Genomic DNA, 24901 nt, shown 5'->3' with positions numbered 1-24901 from the left:
TCGCTCACATATTCTAAATGGAATCCAATACAATACCGTCAATTTAAGCACTGTGATTTATTACTACAAAATGGCCCAGTGGAAAAACAACAAAGGTCACGTGTACTGTACATGATTTCCAATTCCATTCAGTTACCACAATTTGGAACAAATTATATAAATTCATACTGGAGATGCAACAAGAGTTTTTTCCCCTTTAGTTATGTTGGATATTAGCTACTTTATCTTTATCAGAACAATACTTGCATTTAATTAAAATTTAAAACAATGCAGCAGGACAGATACAGAAAATCACAGGGTTTTACAATACAAATACTCTAAAAATACTTGTTCTAGGTGGTCTACTTTATGTTATGTGGTGGTAATACTTTATTAAATTGAAGAAGTTAAATTATATATTAAAATAAATCCCTTTAAGTGGGATTCTCAAAAAAAGTCAAACACAGATTAAAATCATTTTATCGTTTATTTTTTTTTCTTCCATTTCCTTAAGCATTTTCATTTAACATCTACGATATCATCCAAAACACTTCACTCAGCAGTTGCTATGCCTATCCCCCTATAAAATTAAAAAGAAAGGATGAATACTTTTTTGCCTTTTTTTTTTTTGGCTAAAGACTTGCTACTTGTAACCGTGCCATTTCATGGTGTCTAAAAAGCTTACAGCCTACACAGGATATAAGATTAGGAACAAAACGTAATCATTTCATTTCACCAACCAGTTATGAATCAAATCCATTAATTCAGTTAAAATAATAAAAAAATAAAACCAGTTCCACTGATTTTTCTAATTTTAGTGGCACAGTCTCTACGTAATTTGCGCCCAAGGATAATAATCGCCAAACAAAATAAAAATCTGAAAACATCTCAAACTAACAACAGGCATATGTTTGGGCAAGAAAGCCACAATGAAAGTTGAACAGAGAAACAGAATTTAAAAGAAAATAAATTAAAACAAAACTGATGCATAATTTCCCTCCGATGTTTCTTCTAAAAACTGTCAAATTAAAAGTAAAGGGGATTGAGAAATTATTCATTAGGACACATTTATAACGTTCCACACGCGCACAGATTTTTCAAAAAACTAAAACATACATAGTTCAGCTCACTAATCAACAATCATGATTATAAGCACTCAAACAGTGGCAGAATAAGAGAGGAGTGAGGGAGGAGCTACTGCATTTAAACAGCACTTCCTGAGATTGTCTCTCGGCTGATTTGACTTTGGTCTGGATCTGTGCACAACCCATCCATACATGAGAATGAGATAAAGAGGGGAGGAAATCAAATTGAGGAGAGAATCATGCATAACAGTGAGATTGATTAAACATTTTTTAAAAGTTCAAATACACATTATTAACTGAAACTTAAGTCCCCTAAACAGTTTAATGTGATTACTGAATTCAAAAAAGGCTACCAGAAAATCCTGCAATAAGTATTGGACAAAAATGTGCAGTCATACACATCACCAATTTCCTCTGAGGTCCTGAGTTCCCTCTCTTTTACCAAGGCTTGACATGAGACTGGATAACACGGGTAAATGAGCTCTGTAGCAGGTATATTTTATGTAATCACACCTGAAATGTACAGGCATAAACGCAAGCGTCAAATGCAGATTATTATTATTAAACAAACAAATAGAAGGAAAACACACAACATAGACTGACACTATATCACAGACTAGGACATGAAGCAGCACACTAACTCAGAGCATATAAAACCCAACCTGATTATTGTCACCAGCATCTACAGCAGACGGAAAAAACAAAGGCTGACAGTATAGAAACACCAGCAAGACTTTCACTCCAAAGGAAGAGGAAGACAAACAGTGGCTTTGCTCATTTACACAATGATATCTATTCATTCTTTCAGCATAAAAGTAGCTTGATCTTCCCGTTACTGACAGACCCAGCATTCAAACACACCATACATCACAGATGACACCGTACGACATTATACAGCACGACACCAACTCGAAATCACCTTAAATTGTATTATATTTGTCTGGATCTTTTTTTCTATGGATGTCTAGTACTATTTCATCCATTCGTCAGTCTTGATAAGTCGTGTCCTTCAAACCTACATATTTCCCTCTTTCTTTGTCTGAACAGGATACACTTGTCTTCCAGTTTTAGACCGGGGTGGGAATCAATAAGCACCTCATGATTAAATTTTAATTAATTCACAAAGTGCTTTGAGCTTTCTGAATCAGGCCAAACCCTTAATACCTGCTTGAGAGTTACGTTCGAAACTGCATGGCGGACCTTGCATGCCACATAGCGACAGGGCTCCCACACATTCCCTTGACTTTTCCAGACGTTATTAATCACTACATAAGGATTTTTTAGAAATGATCTTAAAAAAGAAATTGACTCCTCATATTGGAGTAATTTCTAGCTGTATAAATAACTGATATTTATTACATTAGTTGTTTTTCATTCATTTCTATGATTTTTTGTAGTTTTTTTTAAGCCTGGAAATCCCGCTTTTGAAATTCCCCATTTTTCAAGGACGGTGAGCAGCGGGAACCTTTTATCGATATCTGTAATTTTTAATCTTGCGCATGTTTCCAATAAATTAAAGAACAAACCACTATGAATCGCAAATAATTCTGTGTCGATCACAGAATTATTTGGGAGAGCATCACATCTGAATCAAATTTTCCCCCCAGCCCCTTTCAGGACTGATGCAAACACAGGAAGTAGGTGCACAAACACACACACAAAGGTGAAATATGGACCGGTGGGGGCGGTATTATGCCGTCTTTGTGTGATCTGTTGCATACAAACAACATGTGCTTGATTTCTCACCAACAGTACTATCATTTATAGATAATGATAAAATAAAAAAGTACATTGTACACTAGTGCCAGGACCTTAAACACTCAAAGTAAAATCAAAACTCATTCACAAGCTAATTAATCGCTGTAAATCAGACAACACAGGAAGCATGGCCTCCATTTCTCAGTTCAAGTATAAGAGGTTTTTTCATCTTCCTTAAATTCCTAGTTTTCTTCTGTATTTTTAAGAATCAACTTCCCAGATTTCAAGTCATTCGGGAGGCAGAGGATTCTTCGACACCACAGTGCGACAGTCCAGTTTTCATATGTAGATTTTATATAGATATATATATATATATATATAGATTTATATACTCTTGCTTTATGTATAAGATGTGTATCCAAGTATCCACGCGAGTGTGCATGTGTCGTGGGCATAAGAGGCATTACTTTGGCGATCTGGGTGGGATGTTTTGTTCTTTTCCACTGCGTCTGTTGTACCCCGACTGTGGCGAGGAGCGCCGACCCTGTGGGGGTCGTCTCTGTTGCTCTCTGAGCTTAAAGCCTGACCCTCTGGGACCGTTACCACGTTGGTAGCCAGGCTGCTCTCTGGACGTCCGACTCTCGCTTCCTTTCTCCATTTTCTCACCGGGGCTGCAGCGGGATGAAGCTGGGCCTTCCGCTTTGTTGACTCGAAGTTCACGTAGTGGTTGGTTTGTGGTGGGAGAAGGGGTGGGACTGGGGCTGGGCGGGGCTACTGGTGCAGGGGGAGGGTCTTTGGGTGGCCTCTGACACACCTCCGCATAGCTCAGCTTCCGAGGCTCCTGAGGAGAGTCAATAAAGCCTTAAAGGTTAACAGAAATCTAATTTCTTTTACTTTCATGTGTGAATAAGCTCCAGGAACATTTATAATTTAGCAAATTAAGGTGTTTACCTGAAAAGATGTGATTGATGGCAGAGGTGGAGTAGATGTTTCAGTGCTTGAAGTTGATTGGCTGCGCAAAGGTTTTGGGGCGGAAATGGGCTGGACGTGGTGGTGTGTGGTCACTGATGCGGTCACTGATGCAGGCTCTGGAGGCGTGTCAGAGGTCTGAACCTCTTTCTCTGGTTTCTTCACTTGATGTGACGCACTGTACAGAGAAATGTGGAGTTCCAAGATTTTCAACCTGCTTCTATTTGAACCACCTTAACAATAGTCATTTATTTACAAATAATTTGTATATTTATAATTTAAAACCTTGATTAATAAAATGCTGTGAAAGTAATGTTTACTAATAGTTTATGATGCCTAATGCGTGTGCATGCATTTGTGTACCTAGTGGTAGGTGTGTCCTGTTTTGTGGCGGGAAGCTTTGGCGCTGGAGGGGAGAGTCCGGTCGACTGGGCTTCCACTTGACATGTTCTGGGATCTAGACTGACATCTTGCTTATTTGTTTCAGGCTAAAGCACAAGGAAAAATTGCAACTTTACTTGAGATATCAAAGATTTTCTGTGAACAAGCGAAACAATTGTAATTGAGAATACACAATTACAGGAAGGAGTTCTTACTACCTTGTCCCTGCTGATGCCCTTAACTACATCTGCCATGCGATTCTCCAACACAGACTCCGTTTGCATGGTCACACCTGGCAGACAACTCGGCACACCTCCTGGTAAAGGCGGGAAGTTAGTGGTTGCGAGGTCAAACTTTGGAGGCGGAGTTTTCACCTCTGATTCAGGATTCTGCCTCTGTGTAAAATGAAATTTAATGAAACGAGAGACAACAAAAATTGTAAAATTTTGGAGAACCATGCAATAAACTTGGGACTTACCATCCTTTCATCTTCTCTTCTCCTCCTCATGCCACGATAGCTTCCTCTCCTGGACACATCACTTAAGTCGTTAAATACACTCGTATCATCAAACCTGTCAGCATTCAGAGAACGCACTTAACAGATGACCCTCAGATCTCATAATCTTAACGCTCACTGGGACAGGAGTGACAGAGACTTTAAGGAGAGAGACTGAGAGAGATAAAGGAAGAAATTAAAGGACAAGAGAAGAAGTGATGAGAGAGAAAATAAAGAACTCCTAAAGTCTTCCCATCACTCCCTGCTTCCCTCTATGCGCTTAGTTGATCATCACTGGGTCAAAACAACCAAATCTGATTCTTACACAGTTAACTTAAATTATACAGGTAAAAGAAAAATGCTGCTACATGTCTTATCTGTGTGTACTGACCTGGCCCGGCTGCTGATGCAGAGTTCGGAGAGGTGGTTCTCTCTGGGGGAAACTGGCGGTTCAGAGAGCGGGGTGAGGGTGGAGGCAGTGGTGTCTGAAGTGGGGGTGCATGGGGGCTGAGGACTACCGGCACCGGACGAAGTCTCCGTCAGCTGACTCGCATCAGCACGAGGCTGTGGCTTTACATGATTCCTGCACAGAAAAATCAGCCGTTTCTCAGAAGTGATAGCATTTAACTATAACCATGGCTCAAAAGCCAGAGCAAAGCTGAATAAACATCTGTAGAACAGATGGTTTATTCAGCTGGGCTTTAAGGGTGGTCTCTCTCACTGTGTAGAACAAGCATCACAAATGGAGATGTTATGCATGAGAGATGTAGTGACAAAAAGAAAAATGTTTTGCAGAGAAATTCCTGAAGTGACACCATTTTCATTTCTTTTGTAGCAGGCTTGCTGCGGTAGTCAGGGTTTACCGGTGCTACACAGTGTTCGGACGTAACTGATTACATTACAGGGCCGACACAGCACCATCGCCAATGTCATTTCGCTTATTTTTTTTTTTTTTAAATAAAAACCATTTTGTTCAGTTGGACAACGAACACTACTCCATACAGTACTAGCAGAGAGTAAGAAGAGATGACCAGCAAGACGATGGCAGAGGATTTGCTTGTTGAGATGCGCATTTTGACAATTTTGTGTGTGTGTCCTTTCAAGTGCAAGGAGATGCGAAAGAAGAATCAATTGAGTGTTCACGCGTCTTAAACACGACACTCTGTGTGTGCACGGCTGTGCTTACAGATAACAGCGAGCGCGTACCGAATTGAGTTATCTATCGCATCTTCTTGCATTGGAATAGATTAAAATCGCTTGAATGTGTAAATTTGCAAGACAAAACATGGCAAATTATAAACATTAGCTCTATGATGGTTAAACTTTGCAATTAATCCACAAATCACATTGGGCCTGGTCCGTACGAACCACGGATAAACTATGATCCATTTAATCCCTACACCGTAACCCACCCTTAAACCTAACTATACCACTAAACCTGTCCCTAACCTTACACGCATCTCAATAGCAGCAAAAGTGTTTTGCAATACAACATGAACACAACAAGTGCATAGCACCCAACAATGACTTTTTCGACGCAAGTACATAAAAGAATATAAAGTGAACAAATATTGTTGCTACTTCCTTTTAGCCAAAATTAAATTTAGGCTATCTCATTTGCCATTAAATTGGATTAAGCATATATTGGCACTATAGGCCACTGGCTCACCAGTCCTCATCATTCAACACCTATGCAGATTTTATTTATAATGCATGTACTTCAAGACACAATCAGGAAATTCTCATACCTGCAGAGCAACAGATGATACATGCAAGGACAGGGTTACATGACGGATCTGATGACAATTCACTGTCATTCACTGTGAAAGCCAACATGCAACATACAGCTTTTAGCCGAGTCATGATGGTCTTTCACTATGGAGCTCTTACTCATGGTTAAATAGCACTAAGATGAACGTGCATAAGATTATGATTTAAGATGAATTTACCTGAAGGCATTGATTACATTCTTTCTGGAATAAAGTGGAAGTCTAGAAAGTAAAAGTAACAAAGACAGTCTGACTCCAGTGTCTCAAACACAGAGCTCCACCTCACTTTCTGCACATGACAAGGAAATCAATGTAGTTAAACTTCAACAATATTTCACACTTGAACAAAAACTTCAGCCAATTTAATTGTAAATGGAGGGACAGACGTGCTGATATACGATAATATGACACATCACAATAATGAACATGCACGGTATTATTGTGGGTATTTTAAAATACCATGAATAATTATTTAGGAAATATTCAGATTTGTAGAATGAATTAAGAATATTTTTCCATCAACTGGTTAAAATGTACAACTGTGTGTGTGCTGCGTCAAAGAGGCATGTGCACTCTGATGTAAACAAGTCCAACACGCATGAGCAGCAAGGCGGAACGAGTGAAGGGGACGCGCTGAATGACAATGCGCATTCACTCTCTGACAGCAAATGGTGCTTATGGAAGAGCAGAAATGCAACCATTACATTGGAAACCCTAGTAAACAAAGTATTTAATTGTTTAAAACAACCATTCAGATTTTTGCATTTGCAATGGTGTTTATCACACCGCCAAATTCTTTGTAGGCTATTTATTTCAAACTTTTACATTTTAATCTGGACTACAACATGCCCTAGAAATTGACTGAAAATGTTCTGATTCTTTATTATTGTTCGGTAACACTTCACAATAAGGCTTCATTAGTAAATTCAATAGTTAAACTCACTGATGAAAAATACTTATAAAGCATTTATTAATCTTAAAGGATTAGTTCACCCAAAAATGAAAATTCTGTCAGTAATTACCCACCCTCATGTTGTTCCAACCCCGTAAGACTTTTGTTCATCTTCGGAACACAAATTAAGATACTTTTGATGAAATCTGAGAGCTGGATCACTCCTCCTGCAGGCTTATGGACACCTTAACTTGCTGGCCCAGAAAATGTATAAAAGACATTGTTAATACAGTCCAAGTGACTCCAGTGGCTCAATCTTAAGTTTATAAAGCGACGAGAATACTTTTTGTGCGCAAAAACAAATAAAAATAACGACTTTATTCCACTTTTAATTTCCTTCTCTCTGGACCTCGTTTTTTTACGTAGTGTTTAAGCGTAGCGCGTCTGTGTTGCACGTCACCACGTAGGCTCACTATTGGGCGACTCTGGTCATGTGTGATACGTGGTGACGTGCAACACAGACGCGCTACGCTATTACACTACGTAAAAAAACTCGAGGTCCAGAGAGAAGGAAATGAAAAGTGGAATAAAGTCATTATTTTTGTTTGTTTTTGCGCACAAAAAGTATTCTCGTCGCTTTATAAACTTAAGATTGAGCCACTGGAGTCACTTGGACTATATTAACAATGTCTTTAATACATTTTCTGGGCCAGCAAGTTATAGTGTCCATAAGCCTGCAGGAGGAGTGATCCAGCTCTCAGATTTCATCAAAAGTATCTTAATTTGTGTTCCCAAGATGAACAAAGTCTTACGGGGTTGGAACAACATGAGGGTGAGTAATTACTGACAGAATTTTCATTTTTGGGTGAACTAACCCTTTAAGGTTTGATTCAACATATAATAATACATTATTAAAATAAAACCTGAGCTAACACGAACTAACAATGATCAGTATTTTTTTATTTTTTTTTATACTAACGTTATTAAAGAATAACAACTGGACAAAAACAAGGACATTTTCATTAACCGAAACTAAACAGCGTCTCTAGTGAATTGAAAGGCTGTCACTCAGCGTGCACTTACATTGTTTCAGCAATGAGTGTGTTCTTTGAGTGAGTCATTAAACCGTTCATTCAAACACGTCATTAAAAGATAGAAGTAATGAAACTGTGTTAATTATTTTAGACTTTGAGCTCCACTTTTTAAGGATCAGGTATTACAATATTGCAGTTATACGGTGACCGGGAGGGGACATGTTCGGTTCACTTATTTTTGTTGTGGCCACAACATATAAACTCGTGGGAACGTGATATTAAGTCGTGGGAACGTCATAATATCTCGTGGGAACGTCATAATATCTCGTGGGAACGTCATATTAAGTCGTGGCCACGAGATCATTTTGTTGAGGTAACGACATCATTATGTCGTGGCCACGCGATGCAAAGTCGTGGCCTCGAGATCATATGTTGAGGGAACGATATATTTTTCTCGTGGCCACGAGATCATTTTGTTGAGGTAACGACATCATTATGTCGTGGCCACGCGTTGAGGGAGCCACAGCGGCCAATACTGTAACCGTACCATAGACTGGGCTACAGCAGAGATGGAGATGACAGAAGAAATAACATTTTACTTTAAATTAGGAATGTCATAAAGATATAGTGCGGTCTTTGGCATTAAGACATGCGTACGTTATAAGTGAAAGACACATGAAGCGCATTCTTAGACTTTGTCGCACGCATATTTAGGGACCGTCTCAAAATTACATGCGACATTGGCATAAACATTTCTAACTTCAATAGCATTTGAAGACAATGACTTACAGTCATAAAACCAACTGTACACTGTTCACCCAGGTCTCATGTATGATGCACACCTTTTAGATTTTTGATATTTATGACAATAAACTGCTAAATCATATGCAAATATTGTAGGCCTATTTCACTACTGCCACATACCTGACACCTAGATGAACAATGTAGGCTACAGTTGGTTTTATGACTGTAAGTCATTGTCTTCAAATGCTATTGAGCTTTAAATGTGGTCATATTCTGTATATGATCCCACACAGTAGTGAAATACATAGCATTATTTGCATATGATTTAGCAGTTTACTGTCATACATATCAAAAATATTAAAGGTGTGCATCATACATGAGACCTATATGAACAATGTACAGTTGGTTTTATGACTGTAAGTCACTGTCTTCAAATGCTATTGAGCTTTAAATATTGTCATATTCTGTATATGATCCCATACAGTAGTGAAATACATAGCAATATTTGCATATGATTTAGCAGTTTATGTCATAAATATCAAAAATATTAAAGGTGTGCATCATACATGAGACCTATATGAACAATATACAGTTGGTTTTATGAGTCATTGTCTTCAAATGATATTGAGCTTTAAATATTGTCATATTTTGTGTATGATCCCATACAGTAGAGATGTGAAATAGGCCTACAATATTTGCATATGATTCAGCAGTTTATTGTCATAAATATCAAAAATCTAAAAGGTGTGCATCATACATGAGACCTGGGTGAACAATGTACAATTGGTTTTATGACTGTAAGTCATTGTCTTCAAATGCTATTGAAGTTAGAAACGTTTATGCCAATGTCGCATGTAATTTTGAGACGGTCCCTAAATATGCGTGCGACAAAAAAAGTCTAAGAATGCGCTTATCTTTATAACGTACCCATGTCTTAATGCCAAAGACCGCACTATATCTTTATATGACATTCCTAATTTAAAGTAAAATGTTATTTCTTCTGTCATCTCCATCTCTGCTGTAGCCCAGTCTATGGTACGGTTACAGTATTGGCCGCTGTGGCTCCCTCAACGCGTGGCCACGACATAATGATGTCGTTACCTCAACAAAATGATCTCGTGGCCACGAGAAAAATATATCGTTCCCTCAACATATGATCTTGAGGCCACGACTTTGCATCGCGTGGCCACGACATAATGATGTCGTTACCTCAACAAAATGATCTTGTGGCCACGACTTCATATGACGTTCCCACGAGATATTATGACGTTCCCACGACTTAATATCACGTTCCCACGAGTTTATATGTTGTGGCCACGACAAAAATAAGTGAACCGAACATGTCCCCTCCCGGTCACCGTACAGTTATCGTGACAGCCCTATTGTAAAGTTCTCATTAAATCTATCTTTGAATGAATCTGCTTTTTTGAACGTGTTAGCTGAATGAATGATTTAATGACTCACTCAAAGACAGTCCCTTGGCACCAGGTTTTGCAACTTTCAATATCACTATCATACAGTTTACTGTATAAAATGTTCATGTTGTGTTAATTGCTGAAGCTTTTATCGAAGTCACATGCCAACTGAAGGATAATTTAGTATAGTTTAGTATAAATAATTCCCACAAATATCAAATTTCTGAGTGGCAAGGTAAAGTCTACAATATGGTTTTAATGTGATGGTTTTAATGTGATGGTTTTACATTTAAGACTGCAAGATCTTTTTAAGACCAAGAAAAAGAAAACCTAAGCAATAAATTAAAGGGAACTCAATACATCATTATGTTTTCTAAATGTCTGCTTAAATTGCACCCCTCTAGTTCCAACTGATATCAGTTACTTTTTAATTCATTTTATAAAAAATAGCTTGAATACCTCTGCTCCCAACCACTAGAATATGGAAAAAACTTTTACTGTACCTTTGGATTACACTGCAAAAAAGGATATTCTTCCTCAGAGCAAATGTCTAAAGATTCTTAAAACAAGATCCATTTATTGGATATACAAAATATGAAGTCTTGTTTATCCAGCTGAGAGTTTCAGTTTGCTATCATAATGCTCAGGCATCAGTTGGATGTTTTGACCTGCCTTTCAGTCTGTATTTCACCGATTAATTCATTTGTACTTCAGCACTGTGATTTAGAGGCTTTAAATGATTAGATTACAAACAGAAAAGCTAAAACATAAAAACTGCTTTCCATTTTTCAAACTATTATTTCTAATACAATGTATTGATTGAATAACCAACTTCAGAAGTTGAATTTTTGCACTGCATACAACATTTAATGCCATGACTTCATGAATTTAAGACTTTCTGCTTTGATTTAAAGCATTTTCAAAGCCTTAATTTGTGGAAGGGTGAATTAAGACCAGCAGAAACCATGAACAAGCCAGTTTTTATTAAAAACCAACCCCTAGGATATAAATTTCCCATGGTAGAAGAAACAACCGATTATGTTTTTGGCAGAGAGGGAAAGGGATAGGGAAAGGGATAGGGACAGGCTAAGAAAGCGATTTTTAAAACAACATTTCAGGATCTTACCGGTTGCGGGAGTAGTTGCGCGTAAGGCTGATTGGAGATGAGCCAGTTTTGTAGTTTCCTGCTGTGCCAAAGCCATTAACAAATGTGCTGTTTGGAAATGGAGCCTGCAAGATGAAACAACAGCTGAGATTAACCCACACATCCTCAAACTCCTACAAATTATCTTCAATTCACATTTTTGTGACGCATGCCCAAAACACCTCTTAACATTAATGTAAAAACGCTAAATGAACCAAACAACTGTTGGCATGGTAACCATTTAGAAAGCAGTCAACTGCCCTGACTGACTTCATACTGCGCTTCACTCCAGTAACTCCCCTGCAGCTCGGCCTGCAATCACAAACCTGATTACAAACCCAGAGACCTACTGAGACTCCATCAGCTCATACATTCAGCCTCCATGACTGCAATACAAATTTAACTAAAAAGGCTATCAAAAAGAGTAACTCATTGGATGAGTCACATTCAAATCTGTTGAAAAATGACAAAGCTTTGACATTGAAAAGTCATTTAGTCGTCATTCCACAAGTGACCCTCAGATCTCATAATCTTTACGCTCACTGGGACAGGAGTGAACTTTAAGGGGGAGAGAGAGAGAGATAGAGATAGAGATAGAGATAGAGATAGAGAGAGAGAGAGAGAGAGAGAGAGAAAAAAGGAGAAGAAAAAAAACTCCCCACAGATTCTGATCACTCCCTGCTTCCCTCTATGCGCTGAGTTCATCATCACTGGGTCAAAACCAAATCTGCTCTGATCATCTTTCATATACAGCTACAATTGTGTTTCTGAACTTATAGCAGCATGGCAACAATTATTTTTGAAACTGCAGTCTTTAATGACTTTTTTTAAACCATCTAAAATATTTTAATAAAATAAACTAATTATTCTTAAATATTTTTAGTTAGTATTTACACCACCATACAAATGTTTGGGTTTATTAAAAGAAAAATAAATATTTTTTTATTTAGCAAGGATACATTCAATTGAAGGAACAATAAAGACTTTATTTAGAAATTATTTTCTTTTGAATTATTCTAATAAAAAAAAAGTATCATGTTTTTACCATATAATAATGCAGCACAACCATTTTGAACTGATATGAACTGTTTATTGAGCAGCATATTAGAGTAGTTCAGTCGTCTTTAGGGGTGGAAGGGATCGCAGTTGATCCGTACGGATCAGGCCCCACGGCACGCATGTGATTCGCGGATTAACTGCTAAATTGAACCATCATAGAGTGAAAGTTTATAATTTGGACGCGTTTTTTCTTGCCAATTTACACATTCAAAAAATGTTAAACACGGAAGAGGCGAAAATCAGAAAGAGAGAGTGAGAGAGGGGCGTTTCAGACAGCGCTTGAACACCGAATTGATTCCTCTTTTGCGTTTTGTTGCCCTTGAATGAACAGGACACAAACACAAAATGTCAAAATACCCATCTCAGCAAGTATTCTCTCGCTTGTCATAAGTGAACAGTTGAGAAAGAAACCGGATGTTTGCCAGTTTTTGTGGTCCGTGCATTCGGTACTAAAGTGACAGCAGACGCCTAATATTCATACTGTTGTCTGTGTCATTAATGTTAATAAAACAACAAAATACAGCTTTAACAAAGATAGAACTATATTTAATTTCTAAGGTGAACAAAGTGTTATTTTACATTTAGGCTTAATTATTAATTTCTGTACCTAAATACTACTTTGTTATTTAGTATCCATGTCTGCTTGTAATTTGTGTATTTATTCTTAGTTTTATTACTCACCGTTCACAATTTCACTTATATGTGGAAATTGTCACTTGAATCTCGAAATTCAGCAGTAAAACACTTATATATTATATTTTTAATAAAATATATTTCAAGTTCTCACCAGTGGCGTTTCAAAATAAGGGGTGGGTGAAGGGGTCCACGTCTGTGGCAGAAGGCTGTAGAGAGGGTACTGCTGCGGAGGCTGGTACACCTGCTGCAGGTAAACTGGAGACGAGTACTGTGATGGAGTGGAGTACACTCCAGAGTCAACGGCCCCATAACCGTTCTTAGCAAAGAACGTGTTAATGGCCTTGATGCGAGCCTACCATGACAAAAACATACAAAGACAGACCAGCATTAAAACCAGGGATCGTTGTTCAAAAATAATCTGATCGGAAATCTTGAAAATGGGTTGTTCAAAAGATAAACGCTGCCGCTTGATCTGAAGCATTACAGCAATCTGTCATGTCACGTTTAAGAGCATCAAAAGAGCATTTATTGTTTAGAATTTCATGATAAAATGGACACTGCTTGAACTACAGGTGATCCATAGGGTCAAATAGAGACTGCTTTATCACTATTTTTCTGTTAATGCGATATTGTTATAGTCTAAATCCAACAAAAGATTTTCACACAGTATGAGTTGCAGTCTGAACACGTTTTTCCACCCCCTTATGATTGACAGGTTATACTCATCCCTGATTACTGGCTGTTTTTAAACAATCGACCAATGGGTGATAGTGAAAATAATTGCTTTAATCTGCAGAGACATAATGCATCTCTAATTAAAACACAATTTCACCCATTTCATATTTTTCCCCCATCACCATTAGTGCCTCCATAGGGGCCTGATTGAAAATGAGGAAATTGAAAATGGAAGGGATGTTTGATTATGTTGTATTTTTTTCTCTTCAAATAAAAGCCCTTGAAGTGACCCCACATTGACTATTATACCTGTTCTTTACATCGCTAGTAGCCACTGTGCAACCCAATTTGAAGCACCGAATCATGGGACTTCCAAATCTACATAATTCTGATCAAGATTCAACTTTGAACAACTGGGCCCAGAACATCCAAGATCAACATCCATTATGTGTGATGCACATACATTTTTAAACTAAATGGAGGCCTTAAATGACAAGTGCACATTCACACATCCATTCACTAAGACACAAGCATAAGACAGAGCAACACAATGTGCACTCACCATAATTGGTTTGCCCTGAAAGGTTTTGACTTCCTCACGCAAGTATCTGTAAGCCTGTGAAACAACGTGGCCAGATAAAGACCATTTGCATTAATTAAATCAGCAGACAAAATGCAAAAACACGTTAGGCCTCATCCATGCAACAGCAGAGCAAAAGTGCATATTGGTTTTCATATCAGCAAATTATGGCTGTTAAAATAACTTTTCAGTTTTAAGCAGAGCAGCTAGTTAATCAGCAGCTAGCTAATATTATATGTATATCATAATTTTATATAAACCAAGTCTTCACTGCTTTTTAGATTTCATTATGGCCATATTTCATGAATTATAATGGTGAACAGAAAATTACACAGATTAAATGGTCATGAACCATATCACAGGAAAAGGGCATCACAACCATTCATGAAAAAAAAAAAACTTTTACTTGCAACATCTGAATGAAATGATCTGAATTAAAAATGAGTTAACTCAATATGGTAGCAGAGATCTTGAGAAAAAAAAACAAACAAAAAAAAAACATGTACCGGTAAGAAAGATTTGAGACAGCCAGACAGCCATTTGTGAATGTGTTTGTCAATAATACCTGTTGAGCATCAGTGTCAGACTGGAATGTGATGTACCAGTTGTTATTGTGCGCAAACTCCACGCTGATGACCTGCGGACACTTCTCACTTTTAAAAAGTGCCTCCACCTCCTGACAGAGAGACAAAAGCATTAGTCAGCAAATCAAAATAAGTGGAAACTACTGAAAAACAGAAGGTCAGATATCCCTCAGATCTCATAATCTCACGGTCATTAGGGCAAAATCCACTGTACAGAGAGAGAGAGAGAGAGAGAGAGAGAGAGAGAGAGAGAGAGAGAGAGAGAGAGAGAGAGAGAGAGAGAGAGAGAGAGAGAGAGAGAGAGAGAGAGAGAGAGAGAGAGAGAGAGAGAGAGAGAGAGAGAGAGAGAGAGAGAGAGAGAGAGAGAGAGAGAGAGAGAGAGAGAGAGAGAGAGAGAGAGAGAGAGAGAGAGAGAGAGAGAGAGAGAGAGAGAGAGAGAGAGAGAGAGAGAGAGAGAGAGAAATAAGAATAAAGTACAGATAAAGGAGGATTTAAACAAGAGGACAATGAAATCTCAGCAGCAATGGTTCTGGATCCTTCCAAGCGCGATACTGATCATCATCGGGGTAACCACAGTAATAACAACCAATCTCTACCATATACAGCTACAAAAGATGAACATACAGAGTGGTCTCACCTCGACAGGTGTGGCCTCAGGGACTTCTCTGAGGATGATGATGCATCTCTTGTGGTTTGGCCGTACCTTCTCGCCCTTCTCATCCACCTGCACCATGGGAGAGGCTGAGAAGGACAACAGTTAAATGCAAGGAATGAACAACAAACTCTGTAACTTTGGCCAGTGTCTTTTTTTTTTTACCTCGTAGCACCTCAAGTATCAGGTCCATATCAGTAGTCAGCAGTTTGACCCCCTCCATGCTCGCAATGGTCCAAATAGGGACAAACTGATCACTGTCCATTTGAGATATCAGGTAAAGGTCTTTGGAGAGATTCTCCCTGTAGAAAAAATAAAATAAAACATTTAATGAACAAATGTTAAACACTTGCAATGATATTCAAGTTTCACTTGTTAAAGCCTTTCAATACAGATTAAGCAGAATTTTAATGTCTGCTTTGCTAACTACAAGCTTCCATTGCATGATTTGCATATTACATTGATAAAAACCCATTACTCCAAATATTACTGTGTTATCACACCACTGGGCATGTTTGCGTTCACATGTGCAAATGAAAAAAGACCAGATGTTTTTTCCACAGAAGTGTAGAAGTATTTCTACAAACGGTGTTTCTTTTAACTGGTTGTATTTTTAAAATAAGACTAGTCAGTAGGTTTCCAGAACAACTAGTCAACTAATTGATCCTAAAGAAGCTAGTTAATTCATTAGTTAATAGAGTGATATGAAAAAAAAAAAAACACTTCTAAAGCATTTATTAATCTTAATGTTCATTTCAACATTAATAACACATTATTACAATCAAAAGTTCTAACTGTATTTAATGGACCTGAGCAAACAAACTAACAATGATCAGTTGTTGTTTTTTAACTAACATTAACAAAGAATAACAACTTCTGTAACAAATGTAGCTATTTCTCATTGTTAACATTTGTTAATGCAACATTAATAACTAAAGGACCTTTTGTAAATTGTTATTTATTCTTTTGCACTTTAATCTGTTTGAAACATTTACTTTATACATTTTTGTGTATAGCTTTGTATAGTTTAGTGTATAGTTCTTTTTGTTATAAGAAAAAAGTGAACACTTTATGACAAAATACTGTACACCGTGATAAAAGCAATTATCGCAACACAAATTTGATATAGTTACATGCCTAATATGTAAATAGCCAATGCGTGTCGACAGCACCTAAGACTGACTGACAGAAGTCTTTAAATATCGGTTTATAAATCAGCCATTAAAAAAATAAAAAACCATATGGTGGTCTACTAACCAAAACAAAAAAAGAAAATCTAGATACACTAGACAAACTCATTAATCTGCTGTTGGAAACATTGACCCATCCAATAAACACTTATGCACTTCTCAATCAGTCACACAAAGTTAGTTTTTGACACGCAAAAACTAAATGACTTCTGGTATCCAATAAGCATACTAAAAGATAAAAGATGATCATTTTAATATTTGGGTGATCTACTCTTTTCATATCGAATTAAATTATAAAGAGATTACAACTGTACATGCTTGACAACCAACAATTACAATACTGCTGAATGAATGCACTTCAAATCAGATTGTCCATGAAATCACTTCCAATGTCATAGGTCCATTACGACATCGCATTTAATTACTGAATGAGAATTTTTTTCAAGCAAGAGTAGAATAAGCATTGCTTTATTGTTCAGGTGATTATGAATTTCCATTCATCCCTGAAGGTCTTTTGTATGAAAAAATAAAATAATTATGTAATATGGGAGAGCAGGTGTAAGCATGTCTGGGCGTAGAGTGGGTGTTACCTTGAGAAGCAAAATTCTAGCTGCTTCTTCAACGACTCCTTCAGACTCTCTTCGGACAGTGGAGGCTGCTCCTCGACGGTCTCGCCCTCCACTGAGCAACAAAACATACAGTCAACAATGACAATCAGCCATTAAGCATCACGGATGGAATTAGAGTGGGACAGTGGGTGTTTGTGGCAGACCTGGTTCGTAAAGTGGGTAAGCCAGTTCTGCTGACTCAATGCCATTCAACAGGCTGCTCTCCATAGGAGGGGCTGACTCAGAGTCACCATAGCCAACAACATACTCCTTGAAACCTTCAGAAGAGGAATGACAGTAGTAGTAAATTAACTTGAAACCTTTCCATTCAGTTACCATGCAAGAACAGCAAAAGGTCATGCAACCCTCAGATCTCATAATCTCACAGTCATCAGGGCAGACCCAATCCACTGCGAGAAAGAGCAAGAAATTTAGTTTGAGAATTAGAGAAAGAAATGAGAAAGAACAGAATGGAGGGAGTAAGAGGAGAAATTAGGTTGAAAGATCTCTACAGTGAGAATAGTTCTGGGTCCTTCCAAGCGCGATACTGATCATCACTGGGTTTTAGGATACTTTAACATCATGTCTGAAATAATCTTAGTTGCTATTGCATATGAATCCCCCGCAGAGTAATTTCATTCATTTTAAAACAACACCTGCCAAGAATCTAGCCACGTCTAACCAGAAAAACCACAACAGCAGGGCTTCCCAAACCCCTGGAGGTTTGAGAGGGGACTTCAGGGTGTTCATGAGTTTATGAAAAGTCAATTAAATCATAAAAATGTAAAATAAATAATTTTCTAATAAACTCAAATCAAAATAAAACTTACAAAAGATACAATATTTTATTTACCTGCATGTTATTAAGCAAAGAAACCAAGTAAACATGTTATAATTATATTAACTTAATGAGATGTGTAGAAATCAAAATCATTTTGTTTCCTACGCAAAAGAATAGGGGTTGACAATTTTCATTTCCAGGTGAACAATTTGAGAAGATAGCGTTAAGTCCATTTTTACACATTACTTCTAGCATTAAACAACTGCCAATCAATATACGTACCCTCTGACTCCTCAGTAGAGACAGTTTCTCCTTGTGGCCAATGGCACGTCTCTGTGGCCGCCTCCGGAGCCTGGACGGTTGGTGCAGACACTTCCTGCCACACTTTAGCATTGGGATTCAGACCGGCCCCCTTGGTGGTCACCTTGAAGACAAGGTTAAAAAAATAATAATCCAATTTTCAGATCACAGTAAAATAAAACCAGAAGAAATCTGTCAACGCTTTACAACTGTAGACTCAGTAAACAGAATTGAGACTCAACTACAACATTACTAGTCGTTTACCCATCCATTATCATAGTCTAAAACTGACAGCCATCTATCATGGCACAACCTCAAAGTTAATGTGGAGTAACTGTTCAATGTAGTTAGACTACAATTGTACTTTACAGGTGGTCAGTGAGATTAAGAACCCATATCCCATATCTTGAAACTATAAACAGTGCAAGCGGTTTGATCTGACACAAACCCTTTGAAGGCTTCAAGAAAGTAATTGCATACTTCATTATAAGGGTGAACTTTTGCAGCCCTGAAATCAATTGCAATTTTGAAAAGTTCCCCCAAACATTCATCCAAAATATGATTAAAATAAAGAATTTTAATATCACTTTCAATAGGGTAAAAAGAAAATGCAATGTCAGTGCTTGCTTGGGTCTTTTAAGGGATACGACGCTATCAAAGTTTCACATGACACGCCGAGGAACAAATTACAACACTGCTTCAAACTTTGCTGTAAAGTCTCAATTTTGAACTATATCGAATATAACTGGAAAATGGAATTGTGTGTTATTTGATGAAGGACGTCCGAAGAGCAGAGGTGAAGGAAAACAAACACCACAGAACAGGCAAGGGCTCCAACTATTAACACACTCCATGAGTCTGAAAACCACAACTGTGCACAACTTCCCCCTCCAACTTCTCTATACTTTACACTACTGCGCCCGATCAGGGTTGAACATCCTCCACAAGATATATTACTTACCCGACGCGACACTCCATACACACACACACACACAGATAGGTTTTAAATAGTTGGCCTTTCACCCGTTTAATCTGATTAGCCACTCTGATAAAACAGAGCGAGAGTTCAGGGCAAAGAGCTACAAACCTGCGTCTGTAACGCAGCCTGGTTAACCTGACTAGTGCTTTATTGGATTTGAACGGGCTAAAGTTATTTTTGAACGAGAGGATAAATAAAAAGCCGATGCGATTCGTGGATTCCTTCAGTTTTTGATGATGTGGTCATTACTAGTTGTGAAATTCACCAATAAAAGTTACGCACCGTACGCTAATAAAAGTGGCTGGCTAAATAGCTAGCATTTGTTGCACGCACGTGGATCTTTCGCAACCGACGGTCAGTTCGCATCCACATAAACAAGGTATTACATAGTAGCTTAACTAACCTTGCTTATCGCTAACTAATCGATTTAAAATCAGAAACAAATAATAATAACTGTAGCAGCACTACAAAACCACAAAAAAAATGTCTTCTTGTTGAACTCATGGCAGGCGCCATCGATTGCATGCCGCAGCTGTGAAGAACCTTCGCGGTCGCCAAAATGACCTCTTTAACTCACCTCCACAAACAACAGCATGGTCTTCTCCCCCGACAACGTTACCCCTCGCTAGATACCTTGTAGGCGAATTAATCTAGCTTACAATAACGCAGCAACGTATTCCACTTATTTCCGTTTAAAGCAAAAGCGCAAGTTCACTGCCAAAGAGTTTCGCGGCCACTATCTGCATCAATCCCCTTAGCTCTGCGTAAGCATTGGCACGGCGCTTGACGAGTCTGATTGGCCGTTCGCTCGTCTTTCCTTCGCCTTTGTGATCACATGCAGAAGCACATTTTGAAAATCTCCCGCCCACCATTACGGGATTGGTGCATGCTGAAATACGTCATATGGAATCTCCCTGTGATTGGAGTGGGCTTTCGTCTGTCAAATGTATGTTCAAGTTACCGGAACTGTAACCTCTGCCATCAAGATCACTGCTGAGCACGTGGCGACAGCTGAGACAAATGCAGTACAGGCTTGACAAAAAATGAATGAATGAAGTCAAATATGAGCAATTTACAAATAACACAACATTTGGAAGCAATAAAATGGCTTTTAATGATACAATTTGTGTATTACGTGTAAAACTGTGTCTAATATCGTAATGTCACGAGGCATCGAATAGTACTAGGAACGCCTAATTTAGACAATGGACAATCTGGTGGGTGGATCTCACTGCATTTACCCACTGTTAAAAGAAACTGCCGAAAACCGAGACTTGGAAAAAAATACGTGAGAGCGCAATAAAAAGTCTTCCAGAACTGTCTAATAAAAAATGTTCAAAAACAATATTAAACATACAAAAGTCCATAGTTTCCCTAAAATTATATTTCTACTGCTGAAACTCTAATTCCGGACATCTTTATCTATACTAGCTTGTCAGAAGCCAAAGTAAATTGAATGTTATCATGTATCCATACAGGAAAAAAAGTGGTTCTTAACCAGTGGGCTGGTACCCAACAAGGTGCCTCAGCAGACTTCCAAGGGGGCTCACAATTATTAAAGTTATTTAAAATAAGACAAAACTAGCATTAAAATAAGGTGGCTGACGAACGTTCTAATGTGTGCAGTGCAATATGTGGTGTATTTTCAGGGAAACGCCCAGCTAAAGTAGTTCCAGGTCTTGACCACATTATCACTTCGCCAAATGATTTCAGTTATTTCAAAGGTCCTTACAGCCTACAACAGCAAAATAACCAAAACCCACAACGACACTGACCAAACAAATAAATATAGTAAACAATAGGATAAAACGACAAATTATTTCCATGTTTTTTCCCCCACAAAATTAAGTTTTATTATGTACGGAAAGCACATACTCTTTTTCTCCCGCTCTCTCTCCCACTCAAACACATACACACAGTACGGACACACACTCCCACAGAAACATGTCGTCAGCGCTGCTCTGATGATTTTATCAGTAAAATAGTTTGACAACTTAAAAGCTACATGACATTTCTCACTAGCAAGGTAACGGCGCTGTTCTTGAAGCAGATAAACTTACAGTTTCGCTTTTTAGTAGAGCTTTGCTGCCAAACACTTTTGAGAGACGCACAGACTCTGGTAGTTCACACATGCTGAATCTCTCAACGCCCTGTTGCCAATTAATCCTTACTTAATTCACCCCCACAATAACTGCCTTTAAAAACCTCAACATAATAAGTTATGTAAATTACTACATTCATAAATTAATAAATAAGTTTAAATTAATAAATCTCCATGGCCATTCTTATTATGAATATACATTTTTCTTGTTATATATTTTATGAGGTAGAAATGTTGAGTACAAAATATTTGTTTATCCTTCATTAACTCATAAATAACTGGAAATGTCATGGGGCCTTCAAATATTGAAGGTTAGACTGATGTCTGCATAATTTTAAAGAGAGAGAGAAAGCGTCATTTTGGTGCAAATAAGCATCTGTCATTAAAAACATGGTAGTACAATGATATTCTTTAAGATACTATGTTAATACCATGGTACATGAATATGGTAATCATTGAGCACCATCGTTTACGGATGTACCACAGTATTAAAATTGAACGCCATTCCTGGCGTTCATTATTTTGTTCAATTTGGGTTAAAAGATGAGGTTAACATGCTTTAATGTTCAAAAAACAATTTTTTCTCATAATGTACATTATTGCAGCTCCTCTATTCTTAGTCTGTCTGAAACGCAGTAATTTCTACAAAGCCCCTCCTTCCGAAAAGCTAAGAGTTCTCTGATTGGCCAGTGCGTGATTGTGATTAGCCAAACACCTTAAGCCTATCGATCTGAACCAACTTTGCAAGCACCACTTGAGCAGAACGTTTCACAGCGCTAATTGTAAAGGAAGCTGTTAGCCTGGCTAACGTCAGACCTCTTTCCCATTGAGACATGGTCTGGGAACCATATGTTAATTTTCTCATATTTGAGGCGTGGTTTACGAATGCCCAGAGCCGTTTATTGGGCGCTACGAATGTCTATCAAATGCGCCTGCACGTAGCTCATAGCCAGTCGTTTCAATTATACAAGATGACGTATGTAGAGCGGCAGAAATTCGACAAGGAAGAAGACGAAATAAACTTGCGTTCTAAACTACTTAGAACACTATCTAAGGCTGCATCGAAAGGTAACTTCGCGTCTGCTGCCATGTTGGATCCATAGATATAAACAAACTGCTTCGGTGTGTCGCATAGACGTCGTCATCGTCTTGCTGCTCCCTCCCCGTTCTGTGATTGGTTCCCTTTTTGAGGGGAAAATCTGGTCCATGGAATCCAGGCTGCCTAGCAGCGTGAATAAAATCGCGCTGCGCTCAAGGCAGCATGAAGAAACCCAGGCTAGGAAGCTGTCCTGACCTCTGTTAAATTGTGCTATGCACAAGCAAACTTTTGGGTAGTACTGTTTAAGAACATCTGTATACATCTTAATCCCTGATTCCTAATTTCATCTGTTTTCGGAAGGCCAAACAAATTGTTTTTGTTTTGCTTTCGCCTCCAAACAAACAGTCTCAGCGACATGACGACAACACTACAATTCACCGAAGCCCCGTCTTCTCCCTTTGCGTATGCCTTTGGAGGGAATTATGCTAATCTTTCACAATGTGACGTAGACGTTTGAGGAAGTAATAAGTCTGGACTTTGGTCAATGTGTTTTAGGCAGGTCTGGATTGTTAGATAGAATTAATCTCTTTGTGGGAGACTATGAGCTTAGTAACTTTGCAGATCGTATGCATGTACAAACAGATACATTACACACCTAAGGAAAAGGAAAACATTAAAAAGGATCATATGACATTGACCCCTTTAAAGTTGACCTTCCTCACCATGTTAAAACATTCATTGCAGTGACTAAGCACCTCAAGTCTCTGTTCAACAACAAAACACACACACACACAGGCATGATACAAGAATCTGGGCAAATCACTAACAGAAATATGTGCCTGGTAAATGTATAATGTACCTGTAATCACAGTTAGAAATTAAACCCTGCTTAAAGTAGCCTACATTAGTAGCATTTGTTTGATTTTTTACTAAGTGGAAAAACAGTCATGCATCTTGATTTGTTAGACTAGAATATCATCAACCTTGGTTAAATGAGAACCATTTAATTATAATAAAGTTTCAATTATTTAAATAATTGTAAAACATATAAATTATTAAAATGAATTGTTTTTGACAAATGCACCCAACATTATTACACTAGATTTGAATTATTCTCAAACTAGAAAAACAATCTCGAAAAGTACTTAATTGTAACTTAAAGCAAGCTGTCAGGTGGTCGTGGGGTATTTTAATTTCCAAACGAGTTAACACGCTTGTAATAGAAAACGTATGAACCTTAGCTTGAGTCACGCGTCCTCGAGTCATGCAAACATTGCTCATTTACAGGAGAGCGCTCCGCTGACCAGGATACGAACACGTGCTGGGTCATTTATGCGCAGACGAAGCCTCGGTGTCAATATATTTAGTTTATGTTGCCTAGTAATGTCGTCTTACCGGTGTCCGACTTAAAGCCGGGCTAGCCAGCCGTAGCTAATACTCAACTAAGCAGTTGTTAAGCTCAATTTCAGTGGATCGATAAAACGTAACGAACTGACAATCCGGGTAGCGCGCCAAAGCACAGGTAGTTTGTCAGCATATTGCAAGTAGATACTGATGCACGTCTAATGTTCTAAATATGGAGGCGCTACACTCTAAACGAAAAGTTAACACACAGTAACGTCGTGTTTCGCGGGAGATTAAGTGGGTTGTGCAGGTTCTGCCCCACAGGCCTGAGCTCACCATGCTGCCGTGGTCCTCGCCGGTTTTCTCCTCTTGATCTCGGGCGACTGATCCCGGCTCGACCTCCTCCTTCTGTTGCGCTTGGCTGCTACTCTCCGAAGTCATCGGCCGCCTTCGGCTCTGCACCGGCCGGCCACTCTCGACCCCGATCCGCGATCAAGCTCCTCCTCGCCCGATCCGCCACTCCTCACCTCCTCTCACCGGCTGAATGCAACAAGCACTTGCTCTAGCTAACGTTAGTTAGGGTCGGTTTGTCTTACCGTTTCAGAAACTAAACAAAGATGGGAAAAGGGAGCTGCGCTTACACTAACGCGTGCGAATCTATCTCCAGTAGGAGTGTACTTCATATCCTAATATTGAGCCAGCGAGCGTTCCTGGCAGACGGCAGAAATTCACACACCGCCACCGTCCCGACAGACAATGCGACCACC

The 24901-nt window shown here is 38.5% G+C and overlaps 1 protein-coding gene across 5 annotated transcripts; it reads right to left on the bottom strand.

Annotated features, from left to right (window-relative positions):
- Positions 1–45: 45 nt before the first annotated feature.
- Positions 46–24901, bottom strand: larp4ab (La ribonucleoprotein 4Ab). 5 transcript variants are annotated; one of them, XM_081380988.1, is made up of 17 exons: positions 24471–24901; positions 18654–18795; positions 17755–17868; positions 17573–17663; positions 15958–16094; positions 15778–15881; positions 15122–15232; positions 14539–14592; positions 13453–13653; positions 11589–11692; positions 6558–6599; positions 5000–5191; positions 4591–4684; positions 4331–4507; positions 4095–4219; positions 3714–3909; positions 46–3603 (listed from the first exon to the last, which is right to left on the bottom strand). In XM_081380988.1, the coding sequence occupies exons 1-17, from the start codon at positions 24573–24575 to the stop codon at positions 3226–3228; spliced, it is 2367 nt and encodes a 788-aa protein (XP_081237114.1). In that variant the 5' UTR covers positions 24576–24901; the 3' UTR covers positions 46–3225. The 5 variants fall into 5 exon arrangements, with proteins under 5 accessions (XP_081237114.1, XP_081237115.1, XP_081237117.1 ...); XM_081380989.1 differs by having other exon boundaries at positions 4591–4651; XM_081380991.1 differs by having other exon boundaries at positions 4591–4639; positions 24471–24900.

Source organism: Scardinius erythrophthalmus, assembly GCF_964197995.2.
Source record: "Scardinius erythrophthalmus genome assembly, chromosome: 12".
Taxonomy (NCBI): Eukaryota; Metazoa; Chordata; class Actinopteri; order Cypriniformes; family Leuciscidae; genus Scardinius; species Scardinius erythrophthalmus.
This window is presented reverse-complemented; position numbering and strand designations above follow the sequence as displayed.

Excerpts from the sequence above, each read along its gene's own strand:
- larp4ab (XM_081380988.1), bottom strand. The coding sequence starts at position 24,575 with ATGACTTCGGAGAGTAGCAGCCAAGCGCAACAGAAGGAGGAGGTCGAG. Across the intron at positions 4,220-4,330 it reads AGGGCATCAGCAGGGACAAG|CCTGAAACAAATAAGCAAGA; the intron begins GTAGTAAGAACT and ends CTTGTGCTTTAG. Across the intron at positions 3,910-4,094 it reads CAGGACACACCTACCACTAG|TGCGTCACATCAAGTGAAGA; the intron begins GTACACAAATGC and ends TTCTCTGTACAG.